This window comes from Taurulus bubalis (genome assembly GCF_910589615.1).
Source record: "Taurulus bubalis genome assembly, chromosome: 12".
NCBI classification, from domain to species: Eukaryota; Metazoa; Chordata; class Actinopteri; order Perciformes; family Cottidae; genus Taurulus; species Taurulus bubalis.
The window spans coordinates 5,415,047-5,428,309 of NC_136600.1; the positions used below are offsets into that span (position 1 = coordinate 5,415,047).

Here is a 13,263-nt window from a genome sequence, read left to right on the forward strand (position 1 = left end):
TCATACAATACCGACTGCTAGCCGTGGCCGACTTGTATTTAGGGATACGTCCATTGTGTTTGCAATAAAAACACCGTGAAACAACCTGAATATAAAGCAGTCACCGCAGAGACTCTAACGCTAGTATAGTTACGGTGCGGGTGGCATTTTGTTATACCGGAGACGTTGCATATAGCTAACGTTTCTCTTCGTGTGGCTTTACGTTGGAATGCAATTTTTTTGGGAGCTTTTTAACTTTTCGCACTCGGGAGCTTGCTGAATCCTGAAACTAGCAAAGTGCCGTTAGCCCCACACGGCTGTGGAGAAGCGCCATGCCGGGTTGAAACTCCAGTCAACAACAACAACAACAACCAGCAACGAAGATGAACAGGAAGAAGGATAAAGCGTTTGAGAGCCCTCGCCCCTTTAAATTATAAGTATTCGTTGTGTAATGTTGGCGTGACATGAATGAAACGCGTTAAGTAGTAACGTAAAGCTAACGTAACGCTAGTAGCATGTGCATTGAGTACTTAGGTTAGCCGTTACAGGCAGTGACGTTACTTCATATACAAACAGTGCACTGCTTGTTGAGTTCATCACAAATTAACATTGTGTTTTTCCCGTCGTTGCTTGTACGACCCACCAGGTAGTGTGCATCAACAACATCAACTTCCAGAGGAAGTCTGTCATCGTGAGTAACTTACGCCCTACTCATTGCTTTATTAAAAATATGCGCTGCAGTCTAACTTGGTCAGAGGCAACAATGGCTGATGTGAAATCAAGATGCACCCTTTCCTGTTAAAATGACTGCACCCCTTTTAATATTGTAGCCAACTGTAAGAGATAACTGCTCAACCATTTAGTGTTCCCTTCTTTTGTCCACCCAACGTAACATTTAGAGAACGATATTATTAAAAATATAATTTGGCTCAATTACTCTTATGGTGTCATCATTTGTATTTGCAAGATATGTTGTAGTGCCTGTTCCTGTCAAAGTGACGGTCACAAGGACAAAGCCAGTACATATACTGGTGTTTGGAACATTTTTGGGGCTCACAGACTTCCAGAGGAAGATGCTGTCATCTTGGGGTTTATTCCAGACAACGGAAATCACTTCAGCAACTGATGACAGCTATTGTCCATTTGAACCAAACTGTTCCTCTCCTGCTTCCCTTAGGGCTTTGTTGAGCTGACGATCTTCCCCACAGTGGTCAACCTGAACAGGATCAAGCTCAACAGTAAACAGTGTCGCATCTACAGGGTCCGGGTCAATGAACTCGAAGCCCCATTCATTTACAATGACCCCACACTGGAGGTGTGCCACCATGAGTCCAAGCAGTGAGTATGTCGGTGCACATTTCAGTGTTTCGGATTGTACGGTGATCCGAACAACATCGGTTTGTAATTTGTTCCCACTTTTTATGGAAAACAGTTGACCAATTGTCATTGAAAACGAAACAAAAAGAAAAAAATCCTGGTAAATCTTATTATTTGGACATTCTCCTATTGTCATTTACCTGCGATTGAACTATAGGCTATCTATCAGAGCTCCCCAAAACAGATGACACTGCCACTTGAAAGAGCTAAGTTATGTTCAGGGTCATATTCGCATTCAAATGGTAGTTTATTTTGAATAGGCTGCTATGTTTTGGAAACACTGTGAACACCCCCCCAAAGTCCCGTCACATGTTAGCACAATCAGGTTGGATGACTTAATATTAAGTTGCTTTCGTCACAACTTGATTTAAACAGTTAAATACTGTTAAATTGATTAGCAGGTTTTAGTTGACAGGCTTGCTCGCTCGTTTTGCTCATACATTTAAGGTTTGTGATTTAGCTCTGGTTGGGAGCAATGGTCTCACATGTGTGTGGGGAGACATTGAATGATTATAATTAATGGAAATCAGAGTCCAAAACAATGGCTAATACTGGTTCATGGGGCCTTTTTTTATTACATTGCTAGCATTGTCTCTTCAAATGCAATGCTGCATAGTTAAAGTTAAATAGACCTTAACGTGAAATGTTGAGGTAGCTTCACAATAAAGTGAACTGCTGTACATCTGCAGGTGTGTTTGAATCGTTCTATGATCAATTTGTCATAATCTCTAAGCATGAAAGAGATGATTTGGTAGATTTATAGCCATAGACTGCACTTCTTTTTAGTCAGACTTCCATAAGAGAGTTAGTCTATTCTTTGTCTACATGTGAAATCCTTCTGTGTAGATACCGTCAAATCTACATTGTGTACTTACTTTGCAAGTAAAGTACACAATGTTAACAACGTTAGCTAGTTGTATGGTTAAGTGAAAGGAAGAGAACATAAGCTAAAAGTAATTGTCTAAGACTATAACAAACTGGGTGCAGTTTTAAAGCAGCACAATAACTGTCTTTTATATTTCTGCCTCAGCTCCAAGGCACCGAACAAAAGGGAAGCCATCCAGCCAAATTCATTTGAAATATTCGTACTTGAATAGCTAGTAGTAGGACTTTTATTTTAGTCTTTTTGCTCTTATGTTTGGGCGATATGATGAAGTGCTATACACTAAACGCTATACATTTGTAAGTTGTCAAAATTGGATTTACAGGATTTTTGTATCATTGTAATAAATCATTTGTTGAGAAAAAAAATATGAATGACATAATAATCTGATTATTTTAATCTAAAATCTGGTCCCTCAATGGAATTTCAAGAAAATGTACCAACTCAGTTGTGTCAAAACATCTGCTTTTGTTGAATTACGGGCCTTAAATTACTGATGTCACCATATTATAATAATAATATAGAGGCCAGACGATCTTTGAGAAACTTTGTGATGCTGAGGTGTGTGTTAAGAAACGTATGTAGTAAGGCAAGGCAAGTTTATTTGTAAAGCACATTCAATTCTTTGTTTGACAGGGAGCCAGTGCAAAGACCTCAGAACTGGAGTGATGTGATCCACTTTCCTGGTCTTAGTGAGGACTCGAACTGCAGTGTTCTGAATCAGCTGCAGCTTTCTGATTGACTTTTTACAGAGGCCTGTGAACACACCGTTACAGTAGTCAAGTCTACTGAAGATAAATGCATGGACAAGTTTCTCCAAATCCTGTTGAGACATAAGTCCTCTAACCCTTGATATATTCTTCAGGTGATAGTAGGCTGATTTTGTAATTGTCTTAATATGACTGTTCAGGTTGAGGTCTGAATCCATAATTACACCTAGATTTCTAGCTTGGTTTGAGGTTTTTAACATCAGTGATTGAAGCTGAGCGCTGACTTTCAATCGTTCGTCCTTGGGACCATAAACAATTACTTCTGTTTTATCTTGATTTAATTGAATAAAATTCTGGCACATCCAGTTATTGATTTCTTCAATGCGTTTAGCCAGCCCTTGTATGGGACTATAGTCCCCTGGTGATCTAGTTATGTAGAGTTGTGTGTCATCTGCATAATTATGATAACACACTTTGTTGTTTTTCATAATCTGAGCCAGTGGAAGCATGTAGATGTTGAACAGAAGAGGCCTCAGTATTGAACATATATCCTCCATGGACACACCTCTCAGGGTTGCCCGTGACGTGGAGACACTCCTGGTAGAATGGCCCCTTACTCCGGGTGGCAGCGCCCGGCCGTTCGCCCTGTATGCACAGGCAATGGCTTCCACTATCCAGTGGGACAGGCGCTGTTTTGACAGGGCACAGCCCTTCCTAGGTCCACCATAGCAGACAAAAAGCTGCTCCGACCGCCGTATACCTGCGGTGGCCTCGACATAGGTTCTGAGGACCCGCACTGGGCACAGTAGCCCTGACCTCTCCTCTCCCAATGGAGGGTTAAACTGTGCGAGCTGGATAGGTTGGTTGAGGTGCGAGCGTGTCAGCACCTTCGGAAGAAATGCTGCATTAGGCCATAGTGTAACACCCGAGCCATCTGAGTTCCACCTCAAACAGGATTCACTCACCGACAGGGCGTGTAACTCGCCTACCCGCTTTGCCGACGTGATGGCAAGGAGAAAGACGGTCTTTGCTGACAGCCATCGCAGCTCTGCCTCTGCTGTGGGTTCAAAGGAAGGTGAGCATAGGGTGTCCAGTACCACGGACAGGTCCCATGGAGGGGCCCTCGGGGTGCTCGGAGGTCGCAGTCGCTGAGCCCCCCTCAAGAAGAGGGACACCAGCTTGTGGCTCTCCACAGTGCCGTTGTCGATCCTAGCATGCTGCCATGAGATAGCAGCTACGTAAACCCTCAGGGTAGAGGGAGACCGGTCCCTATCTAGAAGGTACTGCAGAAACTCGAGTACAGTAGGCACAGGGCACTGTACTGGGTCTTCGTTGTGAACCCCGCACCAGTCGGAAAACAGCCTCCATCTACACTTGTACTGTAGACGGGTAGATGGCGCTCTGGCATTTAGAATCGTCGTCCTGACTGGTTCTGTGCAGCTGCTCAGCAGCTGGTCGGGCCCTGCAACGGCCAGGCCCATAGGTGAAGGCGTCTGGGGTTGGGATGCCAGATCCGACCTCCTAGCTGCGATAGGAGATCCTTCCTGTCGGGAAGGCGCCATGGCGTCCCGCGACAGAGTCTGTGCAGCAGAGGGAACCAAGTCCTGGCGGGCCATAAAGGGGCCACCAGCACCAGCCTGTGGCCCTGCTGAAGAACCCTGAGGAGCGTTGGTAAGATCAGGGCAATTGGGGGGAAAGCATAAAGAAAGCCCTCCAGCCACGTATGAGCCAGGGCATCTTGACCCAGAGGACTGGTCCTCTCTACCAGGGAGAACCAGCGGGGGCAGTGGGTTGACCTCTCTGAGGCAAAGAGATCCACCTCTGCTCTGCTGAAGAGGCCCCAGATGCTGTGCACGACCTCTGGGTGAAGCCGCCACTCCCCCGGTGGAGGCTTGTGACGGGAGAGGGAATCTGCAATCTGGTTCTGCTCTCTTGGTAAATACATTACTCGAAGGCTGATCAGGCGAGGGGCTGCCCAGGTCATAAGGGCACGGGAAACCCGTAACAATCCTGCAGACCTGGTGCCCCCTTGATGGTTTATGTGGAACACGGTCAAAGTATTGTCCGACCGAACAAGTATATGTTTTCCTCTCAAATGTGGAAGGAAATGTCTGAGCACTAGGTGCACAGCCTGTAGCTCCAGGATATTGATATGTTCCCTGCTGTCTTGAGCAGGCCACTGCCCCCAAGCAGTCCTGCTCTGCCACACTGAACCCCACCCTGAGAGGCAGGCATCTGTCGTGACGACCTCCCGACGGGATGGGATCACGCCCATGGGAACGCCTCCTGACAGGTATGCTCTCTCCCTCCACGGGGATAGAGCTCGGAGGCACTGCTGTGACACTCTTACAGTCCTGTGCCTGTGGCACTCGACGTCCAAGTGAAGGCTGTTCAGCCATCTCTGAGGCAGCTGTCAATTTGCCTAAGAGGCGAAGAAAGAGGATGTAGGGCAACCGGTTGCGGAGGATGCGGCTGCGGAGGATGCTGTCCACACGCTGGGGCAACGGACAGGCTCTCATAGTGGCCGCGTCCAGAGCTAGACCGATGAAGGTTATGCTCTGAGAAGGGCTCAGAGAGCTCTTCTCCATGTTTACCCTGAAGCCCCACAGGGCCACATGAGAGAGAAGGCGAGCGGTGTCCTGTGCAGCCTGAGCCCGGGATGGCGCACAGATCAGCCAATCGTCCAGGTACGGCAGATATCCTCATGCCCTGTGCTTGCAGGGGGAGAAGGGCAGCCGCGACACATCTCGTGAACACTCGTGGGGAGAGGGAGAGTCCGAATGGAAGCACCCTGAACTGAAAACAACGGCTTTGGAAGGCAAAACGAAGGAACTGTCTGTGATGAGGTCCAATGGGGACATGAAAATAGGCGTCCTTTAAGTCGACCAACGTGCACCAGTCTCCCTTGGAGATGGCACGAAGGACGTCTGCTGTGCTCAGCATGTGAAATGGTAAGACCCTCAGGAACTTGTTTAGTCCCCTCAGATCTAGGACTGGGCGCAGTCCGCCGTTCTTCTTCACGAGGAAGTAGGTTGAGTAGAACCCCTGGCCTGTGACCGGGGTCCCACTACCTCGATTGCGCCCTTGGTCAGGAGCACGGCTAACTCCTGGCTCCTCCTCCTCTGTGATGGTGGTCATCTTGACCCGGCTGAAAGCTGGGGGCCGGCGTCGGAATTGAAGCTTGTACGTGAGCGTGAGCTACCCAGTAGCTGACATGCTGCTGGGAGAAATAACCGACTGCCGGCCCCGGGACCTCAGTCCCTGCCCCCCCTATCCCTAAAGGCTCTAGGGTGGTGACTGCTAGTCCCCCGGCTCGGAAATTGCCTGGGGGGCACGCGGGTAGAGCTGCGTTGGGCGCGGACCGGCCTCTCAGCAGGGCGTTGCGGCCGCTGGTGGCTACTGGCGTAAGCTAGGGGCCGAAAATGGCCTCGGGGGGTCGCCGTGGACCCTCTAGGTCCGCGGAGTGCGGGCATGTTTCGGCGAAGGCCGGAGAACTGCTGCCTGGTCTGAACGGCCTGCACAGTTTGCTGAAGCGCCTGCAGAGCAGCTGAGCCGAAAAGCTCTCCGGGTTCGACTGGGACGGTACGGAGGGTCCACCTACATGCCTCTGACAGGGGTGACTGCGCCAGCCAAACCTGGCGGCGGGTCTGAACCAGGGTCGACATCATGCGCCCGAGTTCCCTTGACATGAGTGCAAACGCCTGCAGTGAAGCGTCACTGAGGCTGGTGGCAGTAGTGTCGAAGGTAGCCTGCTGCAGAGAAACTGAGAGGGCAAGCATAAGATGAGAGGGAATTGCCAATACGGCCCATGCGTGCTGCCATGTTGTAAGATTGGCAAAGCAGGTCGTCCGTGATCCGACATTGGAGTCAAGGACACCTGGCGTCCGGCCTCAGAGTCTCCTCAGGGGAAACTATGGGAGACACAATAGTAGGGTGGCATGTGCTCTAGGCCACATCTTGCCGCCTTCTGCATGGACACCAGGATTCGGGCATCTGCCGAGAGACGGGAGTGAGCCTTGGGGTTCCTCCAACATGCGTGCAACTCCCTCAGATATTCCTCTGAGGGAGGAACAGAAAAGGTGGCAGGGGCGGGAACGCGCCTGAATAAAGCACTAGCCGGTGCGGGTTCGGCTGCTTTAAGTCCAGTTGCAGGTGTGCCAGTGCCATGCGAATGACGGACCCCATGGAGTCGTCGACTGGCCCCTCCGAAGGAGTATGGGCTGAGGAATGGGAACCAGGCCCGGAAGGATGGGAGTCCTGCCCGTCACTGTATTCAGTGAAGAAATTGCCGGACGCTGTCAACAAGACAATGTCCTCCTCTAGGACCGGTTCCTCCAGGACCGGCTCGGCCAGGGGTGGATCTGATGCCCCAGTCCCCCCCGCACTACGGTCAGGAGATAAGACTTCATCTGAGTTAGCTCGGCAGTCAGCAGCTCCACCCTAGAAGTCAACCTTTCGGATTTAGCTCTCCTGTTGGGGGGGCCCGAGAGCCGGCGTTTGACCCGAGTCTGTTGGGCTGGATCCGGCTGTCCTGACGGGGGAAGGTGTGATTATTGGTGATCAGCCAGTAAGCTTCAGCGCTTTCTTCAGGGCACTGTGCTACTGTGGAGACAGGCCGGCACAGTCTGTCTTCTGACAGCTACTAGTTCTAGTAGCAGTCAGAATTAGCATGGTCTCGGTTAGCCTGCTTCTTCTTTGCTTGGGGACACTTCGCCACTATAACAGCCGCAATATCTACCGACATTGATGCACGCGCTCAGTATCGTCAACGACTCAACCCCGCAGCGCCACCAAGTCAGTCCGGGACGCTCTGCTCGCTTAAGCTGGCCGCGAAGGTGTAGCAACCTAGCCGCGCCGAGCGGCGCGCCCGTTAGCACTCCGCTAATTAGCCGGAGCGCTCTTCAGAGCGCCCTGCCAATCGTGGGATCTGCTGCTGTCGGAAAATAATGTTAGTCGATCTCACCCGATACTTCACGGTGTAGAGGTGATGACCGGGGATAGGTACGCTGCCCGGCTCACCGGTCCGGATGCCAAGCGCACCGTTCCCCCCTACGAGGGTACAGCTTGTCGCAGCCTTTGGAGGGCGAGAGACCCGCGACTCCGGCCGGAGGTCACAAGGCTACAGGCGACGTGCTCCGTTTACACAAGTTCAGCTTTAGCTGATGCTAACGCATTTGTTAGCCTGCGTAGCGAGAAGATGAAAAAGGACATGATCTCAGGATGAGGCCGGAAGTTATACCTGGCTGGGTACTCATCCGAGGTGACACGTGGCAACACGTGGCAACACGTGGCAACACGTGGCAACACGTGGCAAGCGCGAGACGGAAGATATCCAGTGTGAAAACACTGCTTCTGGCGGTCAGTAAGGATGAAATAGAACAGTTATTTTCGGCCAAGAAGTTGTTCAGCTGTTGAAAAAACACTTTTTCCATTATTTTACTTAAGAATGGGAGGTTTGATATTGGTCTGTAGTTTTTCAATATTTCGGGGTCTAAACTAGCCTTCTTTAGAAGTGGTTTAATAACTGCAGTTTTTAGGGATTGTGGGAAGAAACCTGAGAGAAGGAATGTGTATACAATTTGTAAAAGATCAGCGGTCATGCATTGAGAAATATTTTTGAAAAAGTGTGTTAGTAGAATATCCAAGCAGCAGGCGGATGCATAGTCGTTACCGACACCGGAGGGTTTGTTAGCCTGTCGACGGTAGCAAATAAGGCGCGTGTATTGTTTTTGTTTTTGGTTATGATGTCAGAGAAGAAGGCCTGTCTTGCATCTCTAAGTTCCAAATTATAATTGTGAAGTCTCTCTTTATAGATACCACAGTGAACCTGGAGATTAGTTTTTCGCCACCTGCGTTCTGCTTTCCGACACTCTCTTTTCTCTATTCTGACCAGTGTAGCATTTCTCCAAGGGGATCTTTTCTTGCCCGAGACAACCTTCACCTTAGTGGGTGCAATGGCATGAATAACATTTTTAACGTTAGAATTGAAGCCATCCACAAGCTCATTGACTGAGATGCAAGAGAGGCCTGGTGTGCAGCAGAACTTCTGAATAAATAGTTTACTGGTGTTTTCAGTGATGTAGCGCTTTGTCACTACCTTGATTTGGACATTTGTGTGTAGAGAGATTGCACTCTCAAAGAAAACACAGGAATGACCAGAGAGTGCAACATCCGTCACAGCAACCTTGGAAATGTCCAGACCTTTGGTGATGATTAGGTCTAGAGTGTGCCCCTTGTTGTGGGTGGGACCTGTTACATGCTGAGTCAGATCAGATTTATCAAGGACACCACATAGCTCTATAGACCCTCTGTCCTGGGGATTATCAACATGGATATTAAAATCACCAACAATGAACAACACAATCAAAATCAATACAGATTATAGACAGCAGTTCAGTAAACTCATCAAAGAAGGTTGCACAGTATTTAGGTCGTCTGTAAATGTTGAGGAATAAAAGTTGTGTGGAATTGAGAGCCACATATTCAAAGGAAGTAAAATGACCAAAAGACATCTGCTTGCATTGAAGAGACTCATTATATAAAATAGCAACTCCACCTCCTTTCTTATGTGCTCTTGTTTCACTCATGAAACTGAAGTTGGGAGGTGTTGCTTCAATAAGAACAGCTGCACTGTTATCTTGGTCTAACCAAGTTTTGGTTAAAAACAAAAAATCAAGTTTGTGCCTAATAATGAAATCATTGATTAAAAATGTTTTTCCTGACAGAGATCTGACATTTAATAAAGCTAAGTTTAATGTGTTTAAAACTATATTTGCCCTATTTCTTTGGACAGGCTGATGAGGAATGAATGTTAAATTGGATAAATTTGCAGATTTACTAATGTTTCTTCGCAGCCTCACCTTTCCTTTTCGATAAGTCAGGACAGGAATTCAGAAGGCTAACTTCATACAGGGCCCCGACTGTTCCTGGAAATAATCAGTGGTGTCATTAGTCTTGTAGTCCGGACCCAAAATATATCAATCAATGTCTTTATCAGGTCGTGGAGATAGAGGATGGTTGTGGAGGCGGGGGAGGGGCACGGAGCTTTAACTTCGGTGTTTGCGTCAAAGCACTTAGAACCAGTGACGGAGGTCTAGCTGGAGGGGTTTCAGCACGGGAAGTGAGAGTGCGGAGGGGAGTGAATTTGGTTCCAGCAATGACCATCTCGTTCATGCGTTCAGTGAACTCCATGAGGGGGGAGGATGGGGAGGAGGGAGAGAGTAGAGAGGAGAGGGACCTGGATGAAGTGTGGGGGGTGGAAGTAGGTGCTGGTGAGGGAAGTAAAGACTCGTCCTCTCCGAGAGTGATATCAATCCTTGATGATGAGGGTGGAGACTCCTCTTGGCTCTCCTTTGGCTAAGCAGAGATGGTATTAAAGAGAAATCATTTTTATTTATCTCCTCACATTTAGACTCCTGTCGCTATCTAACATTTCACTAGGGCTGGGTACATTATTTCCAATATCATTTTTGTGTGCGCAATATTATTATTCTATAAATGTCTTGTGTGTGTCTACGTAGGAGGAACCTCAACTATTTCTCCAGCGCCTACACCGCAGCGGTGAGTGCTGTTGACCCTGATGCAGGACACGGGGAGCTGGTCATCAAAGTTCCCTCAGAACTCTGGAAACAAGGAGATGGTAAGACACAAAAATAATAATCAAAAAGTTGTTTTGGATCATCACATCGGGACTGATGCAGCAATGTATATGTGTTTTGCTGTCTCCAGATTTGAAAGTCTTAAAGGTGTACATAGAGTTTTCCCTGGACCAGCCAAAGGGAGGTCTCCACTTCGTTGTTCCTGATGTGGAAGGCAGCATGGCGGAGAGAGGAGCTCACGTCTTCTCCTTTGGATACCAGAACTCCACCAGGTCTAGAAACAGTTTAAGTATACTCTAATAAAGCCTTGCAGTGTGTCAAGTATCTTCACTCTTTTTCTCTTTGGGCAAAATATGACTGCATATCCTACACTCTCGTCCACACTCTCACTTACTAGCTAACCATCACAGTCTGCCATTAAAGCCCATAATAGCATTCATTCACATGCTCAACGCTCATCATATTGTCTGCGCCCCCAGATTCTGGTTCCCCTGTGTGGACTCCTACTCAGAGCTGTGCACGTGGAAGCTGGAGTTCACCGTAGATGCGTCTATGGTGGCAGTGTCGTGCGGCGACCTGGTTGAGACCATCTACACCCATGACATGAGGAAAAAGACTTTCCACTATGTCCTGCCCATCCCCACGGCGGCCCCCAACATCTCCCTGGCAGTGGGGCCCTTTGAAATCCTTGTCGACCCCTACATGCATGAGGTGGGTCTGCAGTGACCAAGTGATGGGTTTAAATAACAATGTGTCTGCATGCAGTTTTGTGATGCTAAAACGGAACCTTATGTCACTGTTTTTATGGTGTTGATCATTTCTACACTAGCAAATTGTATAATGGTGTGATTCCTTTTCTCAAAACGTCTGCTTTTACTTAAACATTAAGCTGAGCAACGCTTAAACGTTGATGTGTTTGAAGTCGCAGTGAAACAGCAGTCGGAGCATTTATCTTCTTTAATCGGACACCTTTATTTTACGGAAGATTTAAGGGAGATATAATTCACATACAGCTTGACGCAGATCTCCACATCTGCATCAATTTGTTGGGAGGAGCAGTATGAGGGAGAAATGAACAAATCCCATCTCCAACCACATTCTTGGATATATAAAGCGATTTTTCTGACTAGTATCCAAACACACACCTCTTACTAAGAGGTAAAACATAATCTCTGCATTGTTTTATCTCGACAGAAAAGCGTATGACCAACTAAATTGTTAATAACTACGGGTTTGATGTAATGCAGTCATATTGTGCCCGTCCTTGTATTTTCCAGTAATGACCACTAGATGTCGCTGAACACATAGTAGCAGTGTTTAAAATGAACTCAATTCAGTGTAATGACAAGCTGCCTGTGTAATGCAGCAAGAAAGCCCTTTTTTATTCATTCTGACTAAGTATTTCATATTACATTCAAAGTGTGACAATAACAGTACAGAACAACTGATAAACTATAAAAACATTCACAACATCATACTTTGGCCTGTCCTCTCGCAGGTGACCCATTTCTGCCTGCCACAGCTGCTGCCGCTGCTCAAACACTCCATGTCGTACCTTCATGAGATCTTTGAGTTCTACGAGGAGATTCTGACATGCCGCTACCCTTACGCCTGCTTTAAGACCGTGTTTGTGGACGAGGCTTATGTGCAAGTGTCCTCCTACGCTTCCATGAGCATCTTCAGGTGAGCATGAGACAGTGTGTGGATAGGATTGGTAAACGTATGTTCATGTTTTTGTGTGCGTACAAGATGGGGAAGTGGGCGTTTTTTCTGTGAGGATACTTTTTACATTGTGTTACTTTATTCATCTCATTCTGTCTGAACTTAAGTTGTTGGCTTTGTTTTCCAGTACCAACCTGCTCCACAGCGCTATGATCATAGACCAGACCCCGCTGACTCGCCGCTGTCTGGCCCAGGCCTTGGCTCAGCAGTTCTTTGGCTGTTTCATCTCCAGGATGTCATGGTGAGACTCGACACAGTGAGGCATGAACGGCATTAAATTAATTAAAGTTGGTCACCTTGACGCAGCACTGATCTGCTGTGCTCGCAAATTCCTTCTCCATTTCATCTCGAATGACTATTTAAATGTCTACATTTTCGTGGACGTTATTTGGCATATTCTATTGCTCGGAAACAATCTGAGACCACCTCCGCAAGTGGTCTCGGCCCAGTTGTTGTGGTTGCCATCAGAGTACGATTGTAGCATCCCCGGCTGAATTATAGTCTGGAGTCTTTAAGTGATGGTTCGTAAAGGTTTATTGAACTCACCGTAAGAACTATGAAGAAAAACGGAAATAGCAGTTGGTTATCTTAAGCTCTGACACAGACAAAAAACGTAACAATCTAAAACAATATTTTCTCATAACTTGAACAGGTACAAACCTTGTGCCCATATCAGCCAGGTGCTAAACTAATACATCCGTAACCTTTTTATCACTATTTTCCGTTGTTATGGCAACTTTTCATTTCTGCCCTTCTTACTAACAAATTTCGTTTTTGTACCTTCAAAATAAGAGCGCAACCGGAAATGCACCGACTGCAGTAACAAAACGGACTAAAATAAAAGACATAAAAAAGGAACAAACTATTACAATACTTTAAACTCTCAGAGGTCCGTTACAGCGATTACTGGGATCACTGCCCAAACGCACTGTGCAAGTGTTTGATTCAAACAAACGAACACGCTTCACAGAGTGGGTGTGATCTTTATTCAATT

General features: G+C 47.4%; 1 protein-coding gene across 2 annotated transcripts in view; it reads left to right on the forward strand.

Annotated features, from left to right (window-relative positions):
• Positions 1–362: 362 nt before the first annotated feature.
• The window catches only part of taf2 (TAF2 RNA polymerase II, TATA box binding protein (TBP)-associated factor), a gene marked incomplete at its 5' end in the record, with an annotated part of 29,769 nt that continues 16,868 nt past the window's right edge, over positions 363–13,263 (forward strand). For both annotated transcript variants that reach the window (XM_079228211.1, XM_079228210.1), the window contains 8 exons: positions 363–412; positions 616–670; positions 1,157–1,317; positions 10,470–10,588; positions 10,678–10,819; positions 11,027–11,258; positions 12,046–12,230; positions 12,397–12,510. In XM_079228211.1, coding sequence (XP_079084337.1) covers positions 363–412; positions 616–670; positions 1,157–1,317; positions 10,470–10,588; positions 10,678–10,819; positions 11,027–11,258; positions 12,046–12,230; positions 12,397–12,510 — 1,058 coding nt within the window. The remainder of the gene's footprint in view (positions 413–615; positions 671–1,156; positions 1,318–10,469; positions 10,589–10,677; positions 10,820–11,026; positions 11,259–12,045; positions 12,231–12,396; positions 12,511–13,263) is intronic.